This window comes from Neopsephotus bourkii, unplaced genomic scaffold, assembly GCF_033783945.1.
Source record: "Neopsephotus bourkii isolate Nb327-2 ecotype Australia unplaced genomic scaffold, CSIRO-AGI_Nbou_v1 NB_730, whole genome shotgun sequence".
Taxonomy (NCBI): domain Eukaryota; kingdom Metazoa; phylum Chordata; class Aves; order Psittaciformes; family Psittacidae; genus Neopsephotus; species Neopsephotus bourkii.
The window spans coordinates 2,309,356-2,336,937 of NW_026901228.1; the positions used below are offsets into that span (position 1 = coordinate 2,309,356).

At 38.6% G+C, this 27,582-nt stretch overlaps 1 protein-coding gene across 1 annotated transcript in view; it reads right to left on the minus strand.

The window, feature by feature from the left end:
• Positions 1–27,582, minus strand: part of LRP1B (LDL receptor related protein 1B) — a 739,603-nt gene that overhangs the window by 340,952 nt on the left and 371,069 nt on the right. The window contains exons 3-5 of the mRNA XM_061354354.1: positions 15,090–15,209; positions 13,636–13,764; positions 6,217–6,474 (exon numbers count right to left, since the gene is read on the minus strand). Coding sequence (XP_061210338.1) covers positions 6,217–6,474; positions 13,636–13,764; positions 15,090–15,209 — 507 coding nt within the window. The remainder of the gene's footprint in view (positions 1–6,216; positions 6,475–13,635; positions 13,765–15,089; positions 15,210–27,582) is intronic.

The window sequence follows — 27,582 nt, forward strand, 5'->3', positions numbered from 1 at the left end:
GCTCATCATCTAAGAGGTTTGTAAGCATGGGCTGCCTATCACAGAAGAAAAAGAAAACCACATTCTACAACTACATGATGGCTTATAATGTTTGTGTGGGGACAAGTTTTGGGCAGACTCTGTGTAAGAATAGACACCTCCCACAGATCTTCACAGTTGTACTCCTCTTGAGTAAGCCAAACTTTGATTTCTCACGAATATTCACAGAAACTTCACAGGAAAGATGCTGACAGAAGCATCTTCTCTAGGTCCTAGAGTTCCCTTCAATGACTGAGTCTCATCAATGCCAAGCTAAATAACTGTAGCTATTCTGAAGAGAGCACTAGTAGTTGTGGATAATCACTACTAGGAAGGGGGTTAGGCCAGAGGGTGGTGGGGCAACTAGGAGAACCAAAACCAGGGAAGAAAACAGAATGTAACCAAAAGACACAGTTGGATCCTGGTCAAAACATCTGGGCTCCCTCTCAGATGGTCCTCACAGCAACCACATCCAAAAAGCGGGAGAGCCAGTAAGTCAGCTTTGGCTTGTGATGGTGCGGGCAAGTCAAAGGTGCTTAGTTTCACAAGCAGAGAGGCAAATACTACCCATAGGAGACTGGCGACCCTCAATGCCCATCACTTGTTTCCAGTCTTGGAGTGATTTTTTCCCTTGTGTTGTGGTATGGCAGGCTAGGGAAGGCAGCTAGACTAAAACTGAATTAGCACAGAAGAAACAAGATGTTTCTTTTCATCCAGATAAGTCCTGCACAAGCACATCTGCCAACAGAAAAGCTTGTGTGCCTTCCAAGGCAATGTATGATCAACTGTCTGGAAGTATAAAACACCACATGGTAGGAAAGTTAAACACAGGCATTACAGGATTTGTACTGGTGTACTGTGATTAACTAAATCCCAAAGAAAACCTGAATCAAGTCTCAGCCAAGCAGAAAACATCCGCTGAAGCACTGTCTCAGAAGAGATTTTGTTATACTCTGCAGAAGAATAGTGGCTGCCTGGTGCTTGTCTGGAGAGCATGTAAGGTGCTTGGCACTTGTAATGAAGATGCAAAATGCCTATCAAAATGAGGAAGAAGGAGACTCTGCCATCCCTTCTGTCTTGCCACCCCCCACTCCAACACACAAAAGCATTAATGTAAGATACACATCACAGCTTTGGAAGGTAAGAAAATTGTAAGAGATTTTCTACATTCTTGCCATTAAAAAGAATTTCTGCTAGTTTGGTCCTAGAGGTAGCACTTTACATAAATGATTGCTCCTGAGAGTCTTGCTGTATTAACTGGAAGTGCACTATGAGCTAGTGTAAAGTGTCAAGAAGCATAACCAATATTATGAGCAGTGGTTGCATAAGCCTCCCTCATGGGAGAATCTTCCCTGAAATCCTATTTGGCTCTGACACTGCCTGCGTAAATCTTTCCAAAATTAAATTTTCCAGCTTCGCCTCCAAAAACTTCTAGGCTTTAAAAAGATGAAACAAAATGCCAGTGCCTGGCCTTGGCTAAGAAAGAATGGCTGCACTGACAGTAGCATGCCTACAGAAATGTATCCTTATTTAAAATGATAAACCTGTCAAATAAAACCTATCCATGATACAATAAATCTTACAAGGCTGAAACCTTAATAATTCAGCACATGGAATACCATCACTGCACCCTGCTCTCCTGCAGCAAGCAACACCCAAGCGCGGGATCACAATCTTCTTTACCCTTGTGCAGAATAAGGTACAGATATAGGCCAAGGTAACACTGCTCTTCAAAGCAATCTGTTTGTGTCCATTGATGTCACATGAGCACTGAAATGAAGGTTATTTCACCATCTTTTGAGGGAGAATCCTAAAGTACCGTAATTTCTTTCTTCTGTGAATCCAAAGCTTACGATCACTACCTGGAGCTGGTACTATCTGACCTATCATGAAAGCAAAGTAATTTTCATAGTCCCTGATTTCCTAAATGTAGTCTCCCATCTTAAAGTAAGATCTACATTGTCATTCATAAGTACAAGTCTTACTTGCCTTCACAAAAAAAAACACTTTGAATAAGACCAACTCAAGCAGTCCCAATCACTTTGTAGAGTGATTTATAAAAAAATGATTGGGACTGCTTGAGTTGGTCTTATTCAAAGTGAGTTTTTTCAGTGGAGACTAGTAACTCTTGTAGTGTCATATGTCACACTCTTTGTGTCATACGCAGGTAAGATGTTTTCTTCCTGTAACAGAAAGAATAGAGTAGAAGCCTGGGATTAAAAAAAAAAAAAAAATAAAAAAAAATCCACAAACACTTCTAAGAACACCTTTTGATTTTTATTTTTTCTTCCCCCCCCCCCCCAAAAAAAAATATTTTTCCTAATATTTTTAGGAACATCCTCTTTCTGGTTATACACAAACACAGAGAAGAAAATCTCGTATGAAGAACAGCCTTCCTTTTTTATGTGAATAACTCTATGGGCATGACCATTTATTTGGCTTGAGCTGTCAGAGAACATAATTACACTTGAAAAATGCTCAAGATGAAATTCTTGACAAAATTTATATATATGTAAATGTGTTTATGATGAAAAGAAACAACAGAAGTCATCTGATGAGTAACAGGAGGTGCAGGGAAGAGAATAAAGAATTTAAAAGCTAAAACTCAGTTTTGCAGTAGCTACAAAATGACCTATACATGTGTGCAGGCAAATATAACAGGTACAGCAACATGAGACTCCTGCCATGTCCTTGCATGCATAACTCAAGATCTATGTCTGGAAGAGAACATACTAATTGAGTGGGTAATTTCTACACTGAGTATTAGGGAAAAAAAAAAACCAAAACAACCGACAAATCTTCAGCAGATGAGTTCTGATTGAACCTTTGGAAGTTTTTATTCCCATACAGAGCAGCATGTTCATCTGAGTCCATGCTGTATCATGCCTCAGATGCTCAGTGGATCAGTCTGTTGAGACCATTCACTTCAGAGCTGTGAGCAGGAGAAGGACAAAATAAGCTTTCAGACTACTTCCCCCTCTCAGAAGTCATGCTGAGACCATGGGATTTGATGCTGCTCCACTGCAGCAACCTAAGAAGTACATCTGTGGATGCACATGCCTGGGAAAAACACCACAGCTAGATCTGCTAGATTTTGTCAGTTAGAACTCTAAATGTGATTGCGAATAATGTTTCTCTAAGTCTCCAAGCACTATTTCCCAAATTAAAATTAAACAAGAAGTTGAAACAAGTCTCTGCAGTCGATTCATATACATAGAAATTTCTGTTCTTCATTTAAACAAGACTGAACAATTGCAGTGAAGTTTCAGAAGAATGTTAGAGACCACAGGCTGATGTGTGTTACCACTATGAAAAATGATTAGCTCATTAATTCCAGGCACTGTATTCATTTAAAACCCATCATACAGACTTAATTTTGCAAACAGATGCACTATTGCAGATCTGAACACCACAGAGATTAGCAATTCTCTTCACATGCAGAGAACAGAGGGAGAGGAACCCAGGAAAGAATTACAAAACATAGTGCTAAGGTCCACTCTGATGATGAAGGTAAGTGACAAAACAAACACACATACAGTTCAATGAAAAACTAATTTTGCTAAGAACTGTAGTTAATTTGACTGTCCTTAATAAAGGGAAAATAAAATAAAATACCAATAACAGAGTGAAATAAAAAAGCACTATCAAATATTACCACCAAGAATTTTAGGTCATTTAGATATCTGAAGTGTGAAAAGCCCTCTAAAATACAACAGTAAAAACGCCTCATCTGAATAAAATAGGAAGAAGGCAAAAAAACCCCACCAACCAACATACCAAAAAACTATACATGCACGATAAAACCAAACACAACAAAACCTGGTTTTGCTTTTTAGTGTTTTTTTTTTCCTTTTTTTTTTTAATTTAATTTTCTAATCTAGTAAATATTTAATATATATAATAAGGAAAATAGGTATAGAAGAACCTTAATCTGCAGAAAGGGCTAAACCTCACAACAGTTATCTTGTAAGTCTAAAACTCAGTATCTATGAAGAATTTATCACATTGATATGCACCTTAAGAGCTATAATCAGATTTGTTATCTCCATATCCCTGATCTGGATGGTCAGAGTGCAGGATCTGTTCAGAGCTCTTCTTCAATGCTCTTCTCTCCTTAAAAAGATTTTTTCAAAATCATAGGTCCAATCTCAGGTTCAAGTCTTTTAGAAGCCTGTTATTGACACCACCACTGTGCTCCTCAGTGCTGTGGTTTATAAGCCAATCTATGGACAACTCTTCTGTAAAAGATGAAGCAAACTGTATTTTTCGGAGTGCATGCTTTTGTACAGTCTGTTCACATAAGAATGCTTAAGTGGATGAACACCTCTTTTACAAGATAAGAACACTCCACAAATTGAAAAGCTGATTGAGAAATAATGCTGTAATGCCGAAGACTAATTTAGTATGATGAGTTTAGGTCTTTTTAATTTATTTTTCCATAATTGCAAAAAAGGGCAGCAATTTATTTCCAGTAAGTCAGGAAACATTTTGTTATTTTCAAGAACTAACATACCTATGATATTGACAGTAAATGTAATAAGCATGTGTCTCTTTAATACGTTGTTAATATTGTCCCAGTAGAAAAGAATCATTTTAAAGCTTCATGTAGTACTACTTTTCCAGAGAAAAAGTAGCATTTTACATTACTTTTTCTGTTGCACTGCAGGTTTTGTAACTGTCCTGGGTTCAGCAGTAGCAGTCATTTTTTCTCCTTCTTAGTACCTGGTGCAGTGCTGTGTTTTTGACTTTCAGCCTGGGAACAACACTGATAACACCGATGGTTTTAGTTACTGCTCAGTAATGTTTACTCTGACAAAGGACTTTGTGAGTCTCATGCTCTGCCAGGGAGGAGGGGAAGCCGGAAGGAAGCAGAGACAGGACAACTGACCCAAACTAGGCAAAGGAGTATTCTATACCACAGCACGTCGTGCCCAGTATATAAATTGGGTGCAGTTACCCAGAAGTGTTAGATCACTGCTTGGTTGGGCTCGGTATCGGTTGGCGGGTGGTGAGCAGTTGTATTCTCTTCCCTTGTTATTTCCCTTATCATTATTATTATTGGTGGTAGCAGCAGTGGTTTGTGCTATACCTTAGTTACTGGACTGCTCTTATCTCAACTCGTGGGAGTTACATTCTTTCGATTCTCCTCCTTGTCCCTCTGGGAGTGGGGGGAGGAAGAAGGGGGAGTGAGCTAATGGCTGCGTGGTTTCTGAGCTAACTGGGCTTAAACCACAACAGTAACTTCCCCACATTATATTTAGTCTATGAAATTGTACATCATTAAAAACTTTGCATAGATATAAATATTGATCATAGAATCATAGTATAGTTTAGGTTGGAAAGGACCTTAAGATCAGCTAGTCCCAACCCCCTGCCCTGGGCAGGGACACCTCACCCTGGACAATGTCACCCAAGGCTCTGTCCACCCTGGCCTTGAACACTGACAGGGATTGGAGCATTTACCACCACATTTCTCCCTTTGGCCATAACCCATGGTTAGGGGCCCATCACTGATTCCCAGGGAGACTTCCAGGCTCCCCAGCCTATCACTGACATAAATAGTTACACCCCCTCCCTCTCTGCCTGGCCTGTCTTTCCTGAAGATTCTATAAGTTTCCATTCCAACACCCCAGTCATAGAAGCCACCCCACCATGTTTCCATGATGCCAGTGGTATCATATCCCTCTAGATGTGTGCACATATACGGGCATTTGTATAGAGACGGCTGAGCTGAGCTCTGCAGAAAGCATACTCATTGGCTGGAGTGGCTGGAGAAACTGCATTGCTCTGAGCATTCGTTATAGGTGCTGGCAACTGACTGGTAGTTTTGGGACGGATTGGTGTTCCCCTCCCCCAACACATCTAGTTTAAAGTTTCCTTGACCAGCTTGGCAAGTCTCCTACCAGTTCTCCTTCTCCAGTTCTCCTTCTTTGTCAGTCTGGCCTCATCAGCCTCCAGTAGATTAGCTTTCCAAAGCAAAGTCCACGGTCTAAGTAACCAAACTCCTGACTATGGCACCACCCCTCTAAGCATTTGTTAACCTGCCAGATTTGTCTAGTCTAGTTGATATATACTGGATATATATATGTACACATATATAGGAGTGAAAAACATAAAAGTGCTTCAGAATATTTCTGAAGGCTCCTGTGACAGTTCACCAAGACAGACACTATTTTGCTAAAACTGTCAAATACTTACTGTGAAGATACTGAGCAATGTTTATTATCCATTCATCTGTTAACTTCCCAGCTTTTGTTATCTTTGTACACTTCAGCTGACTTGAAAGATCTCTTGATTCAATCCAACAAACAGTGTCCTCTTTGTAGCTATAGTCTAGTGTCAAGATTGCAGACCCTTTTACAGGCGTTCGGGCAGACGTTTTGCTTCCATTAAGGTGCAATACCTCAATTGTTTCTGAGCTTCCAATCAGAAGAAGAGATGGTCTATCAGCAGGCTCTAAAAATAAAGGGAATTTAAAGGGTTAATGGACTGTGTTTACTATACTTTTTCAATGTAATTGTTAATGTTCTTACCTGCATATTTTAAGAGATATAATAAATTGGTTTTGTTTTTATTTTCATAACTATCATATATTCCAAATTACTAGTCTATTTTATCCTGTTGTTCTAATGGCTCACATCATTAAAGAAAATTAATTACCGTAGCCCCACAGCTTCTGTTTAATTCCAAGTACCATTATTGCAACATTTTTCATGCCTATGTCATAAAATGAAATACAACTCATGCAAATTACTTCTATCCAGACTGCTAGCATTTCTAAAGAATGAAGAACAGGAAAAGCTGCAGAACATATCAGTACACATGAAATGGCGAGGTACTTTCCATATTAGAATCTATATAATAAGACAAAAACTGAGGACTGGATGCTGCTGAAAAAATTAAACCCAATCTTACAAAATCCCAATGCAATGAAACCTGGCTACATCATAGAGATGATGGGCCTACTACCATGCATTATCAAGGAGAAAGCACCATGCAGTGGAGTTTCCCAGCAGCAGAAAGGGAACAGAGAATATATCTTTCCACTAGGTTACTATTAATGTTACAATAAACAAACAAAAATACGAAGAAGCAACTCATATTAAGATATTACATTCAATATAAGTGTCACATTCACCTGAATCACTTTGCCTAGAAATCCTACTAGTAATTTATAAAAATATTAGAGCAATGTGTGAATAATGAAAGGAACAATAATACCCCAAATGTGAGGAATATGCATCTTAAAATACAGAATGTTCCAGTTTAAGTTAAAACTTTAAAGAGTTACATTATCCACAAACAGGAACAAACAATTCTCATTGTGACAAAATATTGTTAGCACTATGACAAGTGCTATTTGGCACAAAAGCAGCTGTTCTTGTTTTATGTGTATCTTTAATTGTGTTTAAGACACAGGATAGAGAAACTGCTTTTTGAAAAATCTCCTTCTCATTAGATGGCATTCAGAATTCAGAGTTCTGCTCCAATCAAGACTGAGCTGATGAAGAAACGTATGAAAAGATTCCCTGCGAGAGAAAGATATTGTGACCCTAAAAAGCATTTCAGGTTTAAGTGGAAGAACAGGTTGTCTAATACTGCAATGAGGTATGTTCATGTGAATCACTTAATGGAAAGCTGGCCTTTGCAACAGGGTCAACATCACTACAACATATCTATTTGTCCCATTCATTTGTTAAATGAAATAATGTTGTCAAGTGGGCAAACTCTTGGATGTTGTATTGTAGAAAATTACCCTAAACCATAGAAACTTACACTTCATTGCAAGCTTATGTGAAAAATATTTCTGTTGCCAAGTCAAGAGCTCTCACCTCAGTGGAATCTGCTTGTATTCAAAGGAATAAATCAGTGTTTAAATGCTGCGTTGACATGTAGTACTTTCAATCAACATTCTACCTAATGAAGTTTTCAGAATTTTACTAAGCAATTACAGGTGTCTAAATGGAGAAAAAAGCATAAATACAAGGATTTGACAAATACTACTTCATCAGCAAGTCTGATTAAAAAGAAGAAAATGCTTCACTGAATAAAGTGCTCAGTGGTCGCACTCATCCACAGAAGCAGGCATTAAATTCTGTTCTTTGGTGCTATCTGCTTTTATTGAAACAGCTTGTTTGCTGATTTTTTTTATTTTATCGTGTAAATAACTTTTTTTTTTTTTTTCTATGAGGGATCAGCATGTATTCTTTCTAAAGTGGATTTGATTTAATCTTTTCCTATTGTTCCTCATTCCATGATGCATAGTCTACCTTGTAACCCTCTACCTTTTTCCCTCCCTGGTAGATCTCACACTGACATCTGCAAACCTACACTTCTGCAGCACTGCTTTCTAAACTCACTGACTGTCCCCATCAGCCTCACATTCACTTCCACCAATTCATGGACAGGACAGGACAGGACAGGATATGGATAAGATAGGATAGGATGGGATGGGATGGGATGGGATGGGATGGGACGGGACAGGACGGGACAGGACAGGATAGGATAGTTCAGGTTGGAAAGGACCTTAAGATCATCCAGTTCCAACCTCCATATCATGGGCAAGGATGCCTCAGCCTAGACCATGTCACCCAAGGCCGTGTCCAACCTGGCCTTGAACACTGATAGGGATGGAGCATTTACCACTCCTTGTGCAGCCTGTTCCAGTGCCTCACCACCCTCACAGTAAAGAACTTTTTCCTTATATCTAACCTTAACATCCCCTGTTTTAGTTTACACCCATCACCCCTCATCCTATCGCTACAGTCCCTGATGACGAGTCCTTCTCCAGCATCCTTGTAGGCCTCCTTCAGCTATTGGAAGGCTGCTGTGAGGTCTCCACCACCAGCCTTCTCTTCCCACACTCATCCTTTTTGTTTTTCTTCTTTTCATATTTTTTTTTTTTTATTCATGGAAGATACCTAACAACTGAAAAGATTGAACTAATTTCTGAAACAACTCCTTGTGTTGTAAGGCATGAATGAAGCTCCCCAGTCTTGGGGGAATCTCTCCAAATGAGAAAGCAGTGGAGGCTCTTACTATTATTTGAAACTGGCGAGGTAAGTCCATCTTCAGTCAACACATGGCTGGGTTATGTAAATCTCTCTTCCCTCCTTTCCTATCAACTTCTGCTACCCATCAGAAGAAGAAAGCCAGACTTAAGAGCTTCTTTCTGTCACCAACTCCCTCCAGAGACTTTCCACACTGAGGGGTACAAAGGAGTGTTTCTATATGCATCCTGCTATGTTTGGGGATTTTTTTCTTACATCTAACAGCTCTGTGCTCGGCTTCTCCCTTCCCACGAAGTAATACTACTGCCTAATTCTGGGTTCAAACACTCCTTTCCCAACCAGCAGCATTATGAAAAATCATTTATTATTATTTTTTCTTTTATACTTTACATCAGGTAAGATAATTCCATCCTTTGCGATCTACAAAAACTGCAAGAGAAGGCAGCTATATGGGAGCTGTTTGCAGTTACCAATCCAGCATGGTTGTTCAGTTGTCCAAGGCTGCAATAGAGAAACATATCCCTTCCTGCACTGTTTTAAACTGACCCATTGAAAACTGTAACAAGGATTTAATGCCTCATTAAACTCCAGAGAAAGGATGCATTTTAGTATTAATGTTTAAGACATAAGGGAATTTTGAAAAAGAATTACTGATAAGCCTCCTGAGCAACAGTTGTAATGAAACCTGGCTGCAGACAAAGGAATCGTGAGGACTCCTGGCACTGCTAAGAGGTTCTGCTCAGCAGGCAATATGACACATTAAAAATACATCTGCATTCTGGCAGAACTTATCCAGACACTAGATTACTGAGCTTGAAACTATACTTTTCAAACAGCCCATACATGAAATAATTCAATGGATTGAATCAGTTATTATATTTTCACAGTAGGATAGGTAACCTGCTTATTTCAGTGTTGCTCAGATAAAAGCTGATTTCATAATTATTTTTTTAAAAGAGTAAAATTATTTCAAGGACAAAAATATAGAAAAAATATTAAAAGTTACTACAAAAAATAAAATAAATATTAAAAGCATCTTACTGTATTGGAAAATGCATATGAAAAAACAAAAAAGAAGATGAATAACAAAATCAAAATCATGTCTTCTCCCTCACAAAAACTGCTTGTCTATTTCTCAAGAACAGAATCTGCAAAGCTTAAAGTTTAGTGGGCAGATCTAGGATGAGTTACCGTTAGCTGACAACAGCTTTTCAAATAACTGGACTTCATGGGTTATTTTTTCACAAGTTTTTTTTTTTTTTTTGTGGTGGTTTTATTTTGGCTTTTTTTGGGGGGGTGGGTTTTTTGTTTGGTTTGTTGTTTGTTTTTTTTCCATCGAAAGAAAAGCATTGAATAGCTCTGTAATCCAGGGAAGTTTTATGATTCATCCCTCTTGACTAAAATGAAAACATATTCCTTTGAATTATGTTTAAGAAAGAGTAGTGGAAAGGATGAAAGACTCGCATTTCCCTCCTACCTGATCTTGTCTAAAATACAGATCAATAAGTGATGTCGCAATAAATCAGAAACTAAGGCGTTTTCCTCTGCTAGCAGCCCTACTTCTATTCAGGAAGAAAAGATTCAGAAATACCTGCTTTTTTTCTTTTTTCTTTTTTTTTTTCCAGTGCAATGATATGAAGTATATAAAACTCAGAATTCAGTGCTTACAAGCAGCTTAAAACCCCTTCATCCTGAGGTATGCATTGTAAATAATAAGTACTTTGCCCTTACCAATGCAAACATTGTATAAAAATATGAAAAATGTTTTTATAGTGTTAAATAAAATGACGTGGACCCATTGGAGTGAATCCAGAGCAGGCTACAAAGATGGGCAGAGGGCTGGAGCACTTCTCCTATGAAGACAGGCTGAGAGCTGGGCTTGTTCAGCCTGGAGAAGGCTCCAGGGAGACCGTAGAGCAGCTTCCAGTACCTAAACAAGCCTATGGAAAATTTGGAGAGGGAATTTTTACAAAGGCAGGTAGGGGTAGGAAAAGGGAGAATGGCTCTAAAGTGGAAGAGGGCAGATTTAGATTAGATACTAAAACTCTTTACTATGAGGGTGTTGAGGCACTGGCGCAGGTTGCCCAGAGCTGTGGCTGCCTCATCCACGGAAATATTCACAGCCCAGTTGGATGGGGCTTTCAGCAGCCTGGTCTAGTAGAAGGTGTCCCTGCCCATTGCAGGGGGATTGGAAATGGATGACCTTTAAGGTCCCTTCCAATTCAAACCATTCTGTGATTCTATAAAAATGCAGTCCAGTTTAATTTTGAAATTAGTATTTGATGTTTATCCACAGTGTACCAAACATTTGGGCTGGTTTGTTTTTAAAGAATCAAAACTTAATTCCATAAGATTTTAGAAAACTCTGTTGTAAAATAAGTTTCAAAGTGATGGAATATTTTCTAAATATCAGAAAAAGCCTTTTGCTTAAGCCATTATCAGTTTATCCACCTTTATCTACATGACAAATGTTTCTTACCACATGGAATTTCTCTCTAAATAGGCTATACAGATATGAAACATACCAGGAACTTTTGGAAGAAAGATTTCTCAGTGAAATTTTTCTCAGCAAAAGATTTCTAGTTGTGTCTTTTTGTTTCCCTAAACACTGTTTTCATCAAATGCAGGCCTTGCAAACTAGGCATACAAACTTGGTAAACAAAGACGTTCTAAAACTCGGTTCAGCAGAGCTTTATTTTGTTCAATTTTCACCCCAGAAGAGGTAATTAACTGTTTCTTTATGCATAAAAGAATGTGTGGTTAAAAAGTCTGTGAAAAAACATGGTGTGCCCCCAGCTGTTTTGACAATTTTTTTAACATGCTTCCCAAAGGTACTGTGCAGCTAAAGTTTTCAGCTCCAAAGTTATTTAAATGTGCTGAGTAAGAAAATGCAAAATTGAATGAGGGAAAGACCTTACCACCTTCCCAGCCAAGCATCTGCCTGCCTGAAGGGTATGAAAAAAGTAGCTTCCCTGAAGTTCTTTGCCAATTGTACCATACCACATGCAGAAAGACAGTTATGCAGGCATGGGCTCTGAGGCTGTGCTAAAGCTGCTGGGGGGCATCGGAAGTAGACGATCTTAAGGTCCCTTCTAAACCAAACTATTCAACAATTCTGTAAGTCAGGACCAGTGAAGCAACACAAGCTGCTACAAGTCACTGCAGCTCTTTCAGAGCTCTGTGATAGAAATACCTTCATTACTATACCAGAAGTCTTTTTGACCTCTGTGCCCTAGGAAGTATTGGACCCAAATATTCATCATATTGATAATTTAATCCAGCAGTAATTCAACGAAAAGTTGTGTTTACACAAAAAAATAATGGCAGCACCATCACCTTGATTTGTACTGTCCTGCAGTGATTTCTCTGATTAACAAGGAGTGACTCTTCTCTGAAATTGCAAGAAAAGGTGAAAAATATTGTAAAATAAACACGATGAAGTATTAAGAAATACATGATGAAGTATTCAGAAATACAGAAGAGTTATTCTTTGTTAATCTGATTCATTTCATGAAGACCATCCAGCCACTGACAGCTCACTACAACACTGCTGGATCTAAGAAGGGAAACTCAAAGGCTCATCTCAAGCCCAGTATTGGTACCATGAGGATTTCCCGATCTAGAATTGAATTACTGATTTTCATGTAGTGGAGGAGGAAGAATATTAGAATATTTTTACTTCGTGTGGACTTTCTTATCTCACAATGCTTCTCTGTGGATTAAAAAAAAAATAATCTCAGCTATTGTGTGGATCAATATAAAAATTGGTACAAGAAGTAAAAGATCTGTAACTTACACTGTTGCCCAAGTCAGAACAATTTATTTAGCAATGTTCTTTATGTGAGGAAGCCTCAAAAAAACCCAGGATACCTTCCTATTTTCTGATGGCAAAATATCTACAAAGAAAAAAAGCTTTAAAAATATATAGCAAACACAGGTTTGCACTTGGGTGTTCAATCGTTGTGGATGTTGACTGATTTCTTAAGGGAATTCCAGGGCTTTTTAATATAAAAGCATTGTAAATTTAGTATGCTGAATAACAACATATTGTGTACAGTATCACTTCCTTAAACATAATTCACTGATTTCCTCAAATACCTAATTCACTATTACTAATGGAAATATGTAGTAAGCAGTAAAAAGCCTAGTATGAATATGTATATCATGAAATTCACCTATTGGGATATCGAAGGACAAAGCAGTCTCCTGTCTTTTTTATCCTAAGAGTACAATTACCTCATAATCATTTCCTCTGTATTCTCACTATCTCCGTTGTCTTCCCAGCATAAACAGCCTATTTTGTTTGTGTGAGGAAAAAAAGCTTTGATTTATTTATGAACAGGGAAACTGGGAACTCTTCTAATCTTGGCTGAATTGAGTCTTTCACTTCAATTAATAATAATCATATAATAACTTCTAACATTTCCCTTGGAGTACTGTTGTAATATATGAAAAGTTTTCCAAAGGTCGTTGTGTGGCTCTTTGTAGTAGAATGAAGGGAAGTCCACCTCTTACGTGTTTGTCTGTCTATCTTTTCATATGTATCCTCTAGATAGGACAAAACCACAAAACATTTTAATTAATGTAAAAAGGTGTTAAAACTTACTATTTTTGGCCTTGCAGGATTTGTTATCAGGCTGAAGCACGTAACCCTCCACACAGCTGCAAGAGTATGATCCATCTGTATTTACACACATCTGGCTACAGCTTCCATATGTGTTACATTCATTCAAATCTGAAGGGACATTAACAAGATGTCATTTATGATTGAAAAAAAAAAAACAAACAAAAATTCAACAATAAATCAGAATCCTAAGAGAAAAGTTTAAGTCATTAAGTCACTACGGTATGATGCTCTATGTTTTCCCCTTCTCAGGCCATGACTTTATCACAGATGTTGGCTGTTCAAATCACTCCAGTAACCAAACGGAAGGCTAAGAGATTTCAGTTTAACAGACATTAATTTTCAAAGATAAAACCTTCATTTTTTTCAAGTAGCATCCAATATCTACATCATGTTAGGGTTCTTGTTAGTATTAGAGACCACTGGTTATCAGGACTGATGAATGAAGCAACATTTCAAGAATGGGATTTTTTTATTATCTTTCTCAACCTATTTATGCTGGCAATGTCTTATATTTCCTTAAATGAACTGTCACAGCTTCTACATTAAACCATCATCCACTACATCAAAACCTATATATTTCTCTAATAAATATAAAGAACAATTTTCTCAACTAGGGTACATGGGCATACCATAAAATCAAGATATGCTATTTAACAGTGGTTGAGGGTTTAAACTGACATTTAAAAAAACTGCTGTTGAAATTATTTCCTCAGATATATTTTTAATCACAAAACATGACACCCATAGTGCAAAAGAACTTATAATAAATTACACTTATGAAGAATCTGGTTTAGCACCATTACTTAGAGAACGGAGTGACTGGTAGTGAGCACATACATAAGGCAACAGAACTGTAATACGATTATAAAAAGAGAAAAAATAAAACCAGAAACAAATACCTGGATAGAGAATTAAGAAGTTATATATTTAAAAAATGGAAAAGAACACCATTTTCAGTTTGCAATTAATTACACAAAGTAACATTCCCAGCTAAGTTGTATGATCTCGGAGTGTTCATTTATCAAATTCTAATCTAGGTGTGACTTTATGGGCATGAGGTGAAACACGACAAGTTTTACAGCATCTCCTGGTAGCCCAGTCTGGACAGCAGCTCATGTGAATGAGCTGTAAGCTTGTCTGAGCACGGGGAAATGCTCCCCACCTCCTCCAGCCTGGCTGAGGATGCTTTCCTTCCAGTAACTTAAGAATGTCTGCTGCTGGGGCACAGGAGCACCGAAGAGTCAGGAGTGGGCCCTGACTCTCATTTTGGAGAGGCACCCCTGATCATTCCTGACAAACACCTTTGAAGACAGGTGAGGAAGTGGATGTGCTGGACAGCCTGCCCTTTGACAGAGCCCAGAGCCAGCTCACTGTGCCTGACAGCTGCTATTAGGATACCTGGCTGTTAACGTCACAGTGCATTTCTTGTTTACCTGTGCAGCTTCTTCCATCACTGCTTGTTTCATATCCATCAGCACAGTAACATCTGGTGCCACTCCTGGTGATGGCACATTTGTATTGGCAATTCATCTGTTGGCATTTGGGTAGCAATTCTGTAAATAATATCAGTTACAGCAAAATATTACTAAACATTTTTATTACCGCTAAATTGTAAATTTTACAAAATTTTTGTTATATGTTAAGTGCATGCCTCAGGAAGGAAGCACCACCACCATTTGTATTAGCTGTTTTCGGAAAAATGACACATACATTACAAAAAGCTTGCTTTGAAAATTGTATTTCAGCAAGTTAATAAATAGAAGTCAGTATTTTATTGCTATAAAAAGTTGATCAGAGGTTTATTATTGAGGTCCACTGTTACTCTGCTTAGACATCCATTTTCTGCAAATCAGTCATTTTCAGTTAAACCAATGATTTTGAAAAAAAAACAAACCAACCAAGCAACCAAGCAAAAACCCCAGCAAAGATGAAACAGTGTGATTATACCTATAAAAACCAGCCAAGGTTATGAGAAAGGTTTCAACATCTATGTTTTACCTATTCCTCATATCAATTGATTTTCTATCTTTTTAAAGCTTGTTTTGATTTACTGATACACATATAACCTTCACAGCAATCAATGGGAATACATTCTGTCTTAATACTTTAACACCAGACACGTAAAGCTGGATAAACAGTGGCCATTACATATGTCATTACTACTGAAGTCCTTCCTAGAATCTGTTGCTTAAATACGTACCATCAGCACAACACTAAAAACCAGAAGAAATATTGTAGAAATATACACTGTCATGTTTTCAAGCATGAAACCCACCAAGCTTAAACACCCCCCCCACCAAATCTCAAACACTTCTCAGCATCAAGCTGTATGATGTGTATCAGTAATTTTACAGATATATATACATATATATAAATCCCTCAAGGAAAACAATAAAAGGATTGAGGAATATAGTGTAAGGAGTTCATCTCAAGATATTTTTCAATCCTTCATGCAGAAAATAACCTGTGAGTGTACAAGAAAGTTTCTGGCACAGGAGTATAACTGGCTATGTCGTAATGAAAAAGAGAAATCTGTGTTTTAATATGGGGGCAGTTTTAATTCACCTGATCATTATTCATTGAGTTCTACTTGGGAGTAGAATGCAAATGAATATGAAGAAGAGTACGCATCAACATTTGAGCTGTGGGGCTTCAATTCTGGATGCCTGCCGGTGCCAAAATAAAGCTGAAATTCTAGAAGAAACAGTGCCTGGATGTGGCTGGCACCCAAAGCTATTACTTACTATAATGCAACTATTCTAAAAAAGAGAGGTTTCATGCCATTATTTCAGGGCATTCCCTGGAATTCGTAATCTACAGACTGACTAGAGGCTGAAACACCATCCACTGTCTAAATCTGCCCATTTCCAAGTGTTTTCTTGGTTATTTCTCTGCTTTTTGTGCCATGGTGAATAGGAAGATGATATATTTTTTGGCCATATCTAGCTTTATTTGTTTCTTGTCCCTAGTCCAGTCCTCAAATTTGTTTTACCTTTCCAAGAACAAGTCCCAGGAAGGATGCACACCAGGTTACCTAAAGGTAACCTCACATGGGACTGCATGCTGAGGTGGGGAGCTGTAACCAAAGCTGATAAGGTGATATCTATTTATTTAATATTTCTATCTGTATAAAATCAACATCTACATTTAATTTTCTAAGCAAACATGGATCAATCACCCTTTGCAACCTATAATTGTCTTCCTTAAATGTTTGTCTGATGCTATACAGACAGGAGCTTTTACTGGATTATAACTATCTGACTCACAAACAGACTTGGCTTCTTTGCACTCTTTCCATAATGGATGCAGACAGCCAGCAGCTTAAAGCAGAATAGCGGGATCTGTACACAGCCAGTGAAGGCTGCTGAAGAACAGCAACAATAAATTAGAAAGTGATAGCCATTATAGGAAAATTATAGGATATAGGAATATAGGAAAACCAGTCAATCTGTTCATATTTTTTCACAAAAACTGATGCATTGCATTGATTTTAAATCTTTGCAGGATGGCTTCTAACAACAAAACAATTGCATTTTCCTTACAGTAAATATAACTGAAGTGATGTGAATACACCAATTCTGCCAAAAAACATTTCTTGTCACACATCTAAACCTTCATTCTTTCTGCACTTTTTTATTCTTCACACTGTCTCTCACAAATTCATTGATGCCCTCATCCATTCTGCTATACTTTTAGAAAGGGCTTCATTTGAAGAGGTATTCTGCTTACATTTCTTTCCCTTACATAAGTCTTTCCATTCACTTTACTGTGAATACTGTCTGGTCCTATCATTCAATTAATGAATTAATTTCAAATTTGTTTTCTCAAAATACATGCTTCAAGGCCCATTGTAAATAATGATTTCAGATCATTAAAACTGGCCCAGTGAGTAAACAAAATATTTTCTCTCCTTTTAACCAGCTAGGAAAAGAAGCAAACTCTCACTTGTCTCAAGTTTCACACTACAACTACTTTTTTGTGGAGGGTAAGAGCAGCCAGGGGGAGTTTTCAAAGAAACCAGACTTTCCCACAAATCCACTTAAGAAGCATTGTGGACCACTATGCTTCTGACTTTGAATTAACATTCCCACCCTCCCTCCTAAATTACCCATCAGATTATTAAAACTGTAATTTGCCACTATCCACAGCTCCAGTAAAGAGCTTTCTTATTGCCTGTGTGATAGAAACCTCTGTTCTCCAGATTTTTGCTCTATTATTGATCTGCTAAACCTGCTAGGTGAATCCACAAGGTGAAAAGCACAAAATACAATGACATCGAGGGTAATCAAATGGAATGGCATGGCATGGAATGGAACAGAATCTGGACCTACAGTGATCATTTAGTACAACTTTCTGATCACTTGAGGACCGACCAAAGTTAAGACGTTATTCAGGGCATTGTCAGATGCCCTTAATACAAAGAAAAATATAAAAACAAATAGTTTGAGTTTTAGTTTATACTAGCTATTTTGTCTTCTTTATTTTAAGTAACTGATCCTGAAATCTTGCTGACAAAGACAGGGTTTGATACCCTCTGGGGACATTTGAAATATTAAAGGATGTAGGACATGGTGTATATGTTCATGGTTTGGTCAGATTTGTAACAGGTTTCACAGGAAGAGGTGAGGAGGCAAAGAAAAATCATGAAGCAGAACTTCATGATTTTTAATGCTACAGATAGGAATTAAGCAATTATAAGCAGGGACACTCATTTCTTGTCCTTATTACCTTGCTTTCAGATCCAAGCAAAATTCTGTACCTAATTTGGTTTCCTTTTCTCGACATGAAACGGTTTACAAAGCACATATACAGTGGAGAACAAGCATCACTGAGCTTTCCATTTTTATCACAGCTACAGAAACCTCTGAATTTGTTCAAGCATGGTATTTCTGCTGCAAGATTTAAAGTAAGAAGGTGCACTTCTGGAAAGCAACAGGAGAGAGCTTTACAGCTCACAAGAAGACCAACAGTTCAAGACTTGGAGCTGCACAGCAAGCCATGAGATTTGCACAGATACAGCTTAGCAGAAGTAGTTCTGAGTAGCTTTAGGATGATCTATTTTCTCCAAGCCTAGAGCATACTTTAATTCATCCACCTCAGGTTTAGATCATTTTGTTCAGTGTTTTCTTTTTCCACAGGAGGTATTAATTTATTTTTTTTTCTTCCCCACATTCCCATAAATGAGCCCCTCTAATGTGCTCCAGGTCCAACCACAAAAGCACCCCTCCTTTCTCAAAGACATCCACGTCAATATTATGCTTCCTGACTTTCATATTCCTCTAACTCCCAGGTATCTAGTCCCAAAGAAGAGTAGTCAATCCGGCAAAGATGCTGCTGATCTCATTTCCCCAAAATTATATACCTTTGACCATGACTCAGGAGCTGTAAGTTTCTTGCTCACACTGCTCCTGCAGCACTTCATCCTAATAAAATCTTGGCTTCATTTACTCCTTCTGTATTCAAGGAAATACACCACTTATGATAGCTCATCCAAGATGAATGACATAAAGAACTATCTTCTCTTGAATGGCTTTTTAATGAAAGGATTAGCCAATTGACCTGACTATCCTTTTTGTCAGTTCCTACTGACCTGCAATGGGGCTTATACCACGTTCTTAAACTTCGATGTTTTGCCTGTTTCTGCTAACAAAAAAAGGAGTTCAGCTTGCAATTTCTTAATACTGAAAACTTTTTTAGCTCTTGGGACTGTCAAGCAATAGAGGAATTTATGAAGGTACCTCAGGTAGGTTTGTCTTTCCTGGCAGGATGAAAGAGGACTAGATTCACACCCAGCAAAATGCATGTGGATGTCATTATTTCTGAGCCATCTGAATGATAATAAGGCCTTCTGGCTGTAGTAGGTTACCAATTATGCTTTACAAGTACATCTGTAATATATAAGTCCTGTAGTGCTCTTTTTTTGTAATGTGCTGGAGAGTATAGACAAATTTAGAGCACTCTGTAGATTACGATTTACTGATTACATAATGTTGATAATCATCAATGATACAGAGCTGGAGTAAATAACAGAAATTGCCTGAAATGTACCAGTTCGAAGTGCAAGATAAAATGCCTAGGGAATAAGAGCTGAGCTTCTGCTGTCAGTTCAGGAATTCACAATTTAATACCACAAAGGATCCTTGTCAAACAGTTCATCAGAGAACGACTATTGGCTACTGGTGCAATGTTGCCTGGGAAAAATGTGAACGGATCACTGAGAGTACTGGGATAAGTCTTTTCCGCAGAGAAACTGTTAATATCAAGGCCCAGGATGCTCATGAGTCGTCTTCTTCCAAGAGGCAGCTGTTTGTGGCTGCACCTAACCCAGTGGATACCCGAAAGATAAACTCAGATTTTAGCAGGATCGGAGAATGGCCTCAGAGATTAGCAGGAGAACAGAGAGCTACAATCTGAAGGGAGACTGAAAGGTTTTGTGTTGATTAGTGCTAGGAGACAAAAAAGTAGAGGATTTATGACTGCTGTCTATGAATGTATCAGAGGATCAACAGCAGGGAAAGAGACAATTTAAACTAAAGGGCTATTGGCAGAAGCACAAATGGGTATAAATTGCCCATTAATAAATTCTGGCTCAATATGAGAATGTTGTTAGTGATTACCGTAATCAGGTTCTTGAACTCCTCTTTAAATTGGAACAGCAGGGCCAGAAAATAAATAAATGCTTTCAACATGGATCATGATAGATTCATGAAAGACAGCATATGGAAAGGCCCCTGAAAAAGCAGAAGCTGGGTTTGTGACCCCCGAGGTTCCTTCTAATACTGTATTCCTCAAGCAACACCATATCTTATGCTAAAACATCGTTATTCATTACGGAACTAAGATGAATCCTTTTTTCCTTGTCTCTGGAACACACCCAAAGGAAAACCTAGGGGAGCTTGTTACTGAAGTAGTCTCCTGATTGTACTCCACTCATATTCTTTTTTCTCTTAAATATTCACATTCTTTGTGGCAGCTTTGTGTTTCATGAATTTACTTGATCTTATCACTGTGTTATTCATTCAGTTTTTAGGATTCAATATTCATACACTGATGTCTAGACTATTCTTATCACACATACACTGTAAGCCTTATTTTTCTTTTCTACTTCATTTTCCGAGTTTTGAAGTACAATTCTTTTACAGATTAGGTTCTTTGATGTAATCTACCTGAAGTTTTTTGTTTGTTTGTTATTGGTGATGTTATATATGCAATATACAGTTGGCTTCTCCAGGAGAAAAAGGTAGCTTGATTGATAGAATTCAGTTGCTGCGCTGAAATAATACAGCATGGTTTTATCTTACATTTGTTGCTTATTTTATTAGTTTTGACTACTGTACTATTAAAAAAAAAAAGGACAAAAATGTAATGAACTTTGTCATACATCTAAGCCCATAACTCTGTTATGGTAGGTACACTACTGAAAAAGAGACATGGAAATCAGAAATCAGATTCATGACCTTACAGTCCCATGATGTGTGACCTCAGTCAAAGTTCAGCTGAGAAGCAGGAGTCAGATTTCGGAAAACTTGCAATATGTGGCTGATGTGCTCCATTATACTCAAATTGGGGGGAAAGAAAGGGAATACCTTAGGATAGCAAAAAAGATTCCTGTTTGCCCTTAGACAAGTGCTTAGATTAATATGTCCTCCACCTGTTTTGAGTTTCCCCATGGCTGGCCCATGTCAAGCTGCAGCCTCTGTGTCCAAGCATTATCCAAGTCACAGCTGCTTCCCAACTCATGGTAAGGAGGGTTGGAAAAACACATGAAAAATTTTACTAGTTCCCAAAATAAATCATCCATTCAGAAAAACTGTCTAAAATTCAGATGTGGTAAAGACTGAGACATTTATGGTTAGGGTCTGCAAGCCAGCCTCCAGCTGTGTAGCCTCAGAGATACGTTAGGCAGCTGTTCCTGAATTTTCCCTAAAATAGTTAATGGATAAAACACACTCACAGCCTTTGCAAATACTATAACCATCAGACAACAGAGTCATACTCAAATGTGCATTCTTTGAGCTCACAAAACTCCCTTTTTCCTCACAGTATTAATTCAACATGAGAACAACCTATACTGCATAAGATGAAGTGACTTGTGCATCCTACAGGGAAATGCTTGAGGTGTGAATACCCCTGAGGCTGAAGGCACACCTGGGTAATGCAGACTCCAATCTCCTAAGCAGGTGCTAAATGGACAACACTGTCACGTAGAAGCTGAGCAACAGCTTCTGTCATATTAGTTACTATTTATAATCAAATTTGTCTTAACTATACTGTATCAGAGCTCATACCCATCAGTACTGCCACATTGGGAAATCCTGGTCCATAACACCAAGTGATGAAGCATTTTGCTTGAACTAAGGTAGGTGTAAGGTGGGTTGTACTTCATAAATTCTATCTGACACACCTCAATTCTGTTCGATCTTTCTATACATCACTGTTGGCAATCGGTTGCTGAATAACTTATTTTAAATAAAAGTCCTTTCCAACCCTAACTATTCTATGATTCTATGATCCTATAATTATAGAACCATAAATGGGTTGGGTTGGAAGGAACCTTAAAGCTCATCTAGTTCCAATCACCCTGCAATGGGCAAGGACACCTTCCACTAGACCAGGTTGCTCAAAGCCCTGTCCAACCTGGCCTTGAATATTTCCATGAACAGGGCAGCCACAGCTTCTCCAGGCAACCTGTGCCAGTGCCTCAACAGCCTCACAGTGAAGAACTTCTTCCTTATATCTAATCTAAATCTCTCCCTTTCCAGTTTAACCAAATCAAATCTTCAAATCCATATCCCAGTCAGTATTCCCTTTTCAGATGTGAGTATATTCATCTTCAAAATTTTACCTAATGGTATCTCCCTAATATGTTCTTGGATAAACTTATTTTCCAAGGATGTACTACTGAAATTTCTTCCTGCCTAGATCTTGACCTACAATATTTGGATGAGGTTCAAAACAATTTTTTTATGTGTTGTTCTTCAACCATAGCATCACAAAACACTTTAAAAGATCACATCAGCAGGTAGTAGGCATGTAGTAAAATATTCACTTCACCAGTGGAAATGCCTCATTATTTCGACCTTTTATTGTTTTGGTTATACCTTGGCTGCCATACACAAGCATAAACATAAGCTAAAAGAAGTTCACATGGGAAAATTTAAACTGGGTAAGTGATTTCATAACTAAAGAGAAGAGAATAATTTATCTGGTTATTAACCTGGATACAAGATATATATTTAAAATAACTGATACCCTTCATATGAGAGGAAGACATCTTTCTTAAGTTATATTAACAAGTTTACAGTTTTAGGTATTTTATAGAATCATAGAATAGTTAGGGTTGGAAAGGGCCTTAAGATCATCTAGTTCCAACCCCCCTGCCATGGGCAGGGACACCTCACACTAAACCATGCCACCCAAGGCTTTGTCCAACCTGGCCTTGAACACCGCCAGGGATGGAGCACAGGGATTTTCACAGTATTGAATGCATACTGAAGCAGGTTCACTGAGTTACAGAGAATCATGATTAAATTGAGTATGTGTAATGAGATATAAAGCCTAACAATACTGAATGTGTTCATTAATAATTCAGAAATTAAAGTAATGAATAATAAAATTTGTGAATGGCCTTAAAGACTGGCAGATAAACTACAAAAAGGACCCTGTAGTCAACAGGAGCAGATCATGTGGTCTTCTTAGTAGTTTAGTTCTAGTCTTATAAAATGCATTTGCAGAGTTAGCTCATGATTTCTCTGCCTTATAAGTAAATTGCATTTCAGTGCCTGAAGAATGCTTGGAGAGAAAAAGTGTAACCTGGTGGCAGGAGCAGACCAGGATCCGGTCTGAAAAAAGTTCAGCAATGTTTTGGGGAGGTAAAGGATGTTAGGAAGGAAGCCTCTCAAGGGGAGTTCTGGAAATCTAAACATGTTAGAGGAGTCTGTTCTTGACAGGGCAGGTCTCCTCTCCTGGCTGTCCCTACACTAAGACTTATCCTTTATTATTCACATTCCAGAAGTATGAATCCTATTGACCTCCTATGAAAAAAGTCTTTACAGGATTTCCATGTGAGAACAAGAAAACACTTTTTCACTATTAGGGTGGTTGAACATTGGAACAGGTTAGCCAGAGAGGTTGTAGAACCTTCATCCATGGAGATAATCAAAACCTGACTGGAAACGGTGCGAGAAATTTGGTTAAGGTGACCCTGCTTTCAACACAGGGTTCATCAGCTAGACAGTCTCCAAAGGTCCCTGCTGACCTCAGAGCACATGTGGACCCTACAGGCTGTCTCTTCCTTGCAAAGACCTGCTACTACCACTTCAACCTGCAGCACTCTGAACCATACAACAGGGAAGGAGAACAACTAACTACCATCTGCAGAGGGTAGGCAGCAATGGGAAGAGAAAAAGACCAAGATGGAGAGCTGGGGAAGAGCTCTCTCTCTTCTCCCTTCTCCTGTAGACAAGATGGTATTGGGAAGAAAGATTGGGCAGTGACTCCTCCCTGTAGAAGCTGCTGTTGCCTCTCTCTCCCACATCTTTTCTAACCCCTAATTTCCCTCCAGCAGTGACAGCTACACAGAGCTGGCAGAACACAGCAGGCTGTTCATCCTTGCTCAGTAAATCACTGTTTCTTCAGGCAAAGAATACAGCATGTCACCTTCGAGACTTTTGCACTACTCAGCTATCTACTGGCAATAAATAGAGCAAGCTCTTGTATCTTAATTCAGTAAAGAGCAAAGTCACACACTAGGGAATAGGAAATGTTATGTTCACCAAATGAAGGAAAAAAAGGGGTAAAATTTCATAATCATCAGGCACACAAATGTAACATCCTATAGGATGCTGTTCTAAGCTGTTGTACATGTGCTGTTGTTAACCTTTGGATGTGAAAAGTAGCAAGCAGCTGTGGAGGAGAAATAACACTGACAGGACCAATGTGGCATACTCATACAGCCCTTGCATTGGTTATTTTTTAAAATCAAAAGCAACTGGAACGTCTGGACTCCATAATGTACAAGTGCTCACTGTGCTTTGCTGTGAGATCAACCAAATTAAGTTACAGAGACTTGATGTCCAAAAAGGTAATGCTATATATTTTAGAAGATGGGTTGCATAATCTTTCTCTGTGATGAAGCAAGATCTACTGCTTCTTAAATATAACTTACTTCGACCATCAAGTATTTCAATGATTGCGTTAATTCTCATGGTTAAATACTCAGCCTTATTGGCCATTCTGCTGATAATTTTAAACGTGCTTAAACATACTGCTATTCAATTCTCACAACATTCATTATTTAATAATGCTTTAGACTTTTGGCTTCTTTGTTAAAATGTGTGCACATGTGCAAATATACCTGAAGTTAGTAACTTCAAACATTCACTGAATGCTTTTTAAAGAAGTTATGTCAGAAGTAACAGTTTTAAGAATTTTTTGAATACAACAACCTCCAACTAAAGACTACTGAGTCTAGGAGTCCTCTGGAAACATCATTAATCAGTAACTGAAGGCCTACAGTCTCGTGTTGTAATACACGCACGCTCCTGTATATGATTCCATTTAGCTCATCTAGCCACTGGAAAACAAAAACTTCTAAGTGCAAGAAGTGTGTCTGTTACTGTTTTATACACGTTTTCCAGCTCTATTTAATGCTCACAGTATGTGACCATCGTTGCTCAGTGTCTCTCTTAAAACAGTCTCTTGTGGATGACTGAAATACCTGACTTCCTCATACATACCTTCTCATTCAAAAATGATTCCATTAAAGGTCACCTACATTAAGCAACATAAAGTTCATGTGAACTTGTTGTATAGCATCATGTAACATATGAATCAAGAAAAATTTCCTTTGTTAAAATATACTTTAGTACCAAAGCAATACTACATACTCCAAACAGCAATCCTGATGTGTTTCCCAGAAACTTAAAGCAAATATTTATGTTTTGAAACATTACTGATTGGGAAGCCAAAGTATAGAATTAAAATCTTTTTATTAAGGCTCTAAACTAAAACTTTCTAACATCTGACCCATGAAGACTCAGGACTGACACCATCATTGCCAAATTAATGTCTGTTGCAATTTTACACTGATTAGAGTTTGACACTAAAATAGACCAGGATATGACTCTGAAGGTTTTAATTGATGTTTTATTTACAATGAAATTACAGAAGGCTCTCCACACCAGTAACCTTTCTCCCTGCTTTGTGAACCCAAAGCAGCAGCTACACAACCAACACTTCCACATGTCTCAGTTCTAAGTGATCTCTGCAGTAGCTCTGAACAACTTGGTGTAAAGAGCAGCACTTGCACCAGTCTAAGACCAATTTAGATTCAGTGACCAAGGCAAGACACTAGAAAGTAGAAAGCTCTCTCCTATACTTAGATAACAGCAACTGATACTATGTGCTACACTGCAGGCCCAGATCATCACAAGAGTTTTCAGTTAACCAATCTCAGCCAATTTTCTTGTACAAAAAGCTTCCTCTGAAGTTAATACTGACATTTTAATCACTGCTATCTATACCTAATGAAATCAATAATAATAAGAATCATAGAGTCATTGAATTGTTTTGGTTAGAAAAGACCTTTAAGATCATGAAGTCTAAATGTTAACCTAGAACTGCCAAGTGCACCACTAAATCATGTGCCTAAATGCCACATCTACTTGTCTTTCAAATAATTCCACAGATGGTGACTCAACCACTTCCCTGGGCAGCTGTTCCAGTGCTTGACAGGCCTTTCATAGAATCATAGAATAGTTAGGGTTGGAAAGGACCTTAAAATCATCTAGTTCCAATCCCCCTGCTATGGGCAGGAATACCACATACTAAACCATGTCACCCAAGAGTCCATCCAACATGATCTTCACACTGCCAGGGATGGAGCATTCTCAGCCTCCTTGGGCAACCCGTTCCAGGCCTCACCACACTCACAATAAAGAACTTCTTCCTTATATCCGGTCTAAACTTCCCCTGTTTAAGTTTTAACCAGTTACCCCTTGTCCCATCACTACAGTTCCTAATAAAAGAGTTCTAATGGAGATTTCCTCTCCAGCACTCTTGTAGTGCCCCTTTGGAATTTTTCCTAATATCTAGTCTAAACCTCCCCTTGCAGCTGTTTCCTCTTGTCGTATCTCTTGTTACTTGGGAGAAGAAAATGACCACCACCTCACTACAACCTCCTTTCAGGTAGCTGTAGAGAGTGATAAGGTCTACCCTGAGCCTCCTATTCTCTAGACTAACAGCCCCAGATCCCTCAGCTGCTCCTCATAAGACTTGTGCTCTAGATCCTTCACCAGCTTCGTTGCCCTTCTCTGGACATGCTCTAGCACCTCAGTGTCTTTCTTGTAGTGAGGGGCCTAAAACTGAATGCAGTATTTGAGGGGCAGCCTCACCAGTGCTGAGTGCAGGGGAACAATCACTGCCCTAGTCCTGCTGGCCACACTATTTCTGATACCAGCTAGGATGCTATTGATTTTCTTGGACATCTGGGCACACTGCTAGCTCATATCCAGCTGTCTGTCAACCAACATCCCCCAGTTCCTTTTCCACCAGGCAGGTTCCCAGACACTCTTCCCTAAGCCTGTAGCATTGCATGGGGTTGTTGTGGCCCAAGTGCAGCACCCAGCACTTAGCCTTGCTGAACCTCATACAGTTGGTCTTGCCCTATCAATCCAGCCTGTCCAGATCCTTCTGTCGAGCCTTCCTACTCTCCAGCAGACCAACACTCCCATCCAGTTTGGTGTTGTCTGAACGCACTGAGGGTACGCTCGACCCCCTCATCCAGATCACTGATAAAGGTACTAAACAACTATCATCAATACAGAGCCCTGAGGAACAGCCCTTGTGACTGGCCACCAATAGGATTTAACTCCATTCACCACCACTTTTTGGGCTTGGCCCAAGGTTCCTGTTCCTCATCCTTTG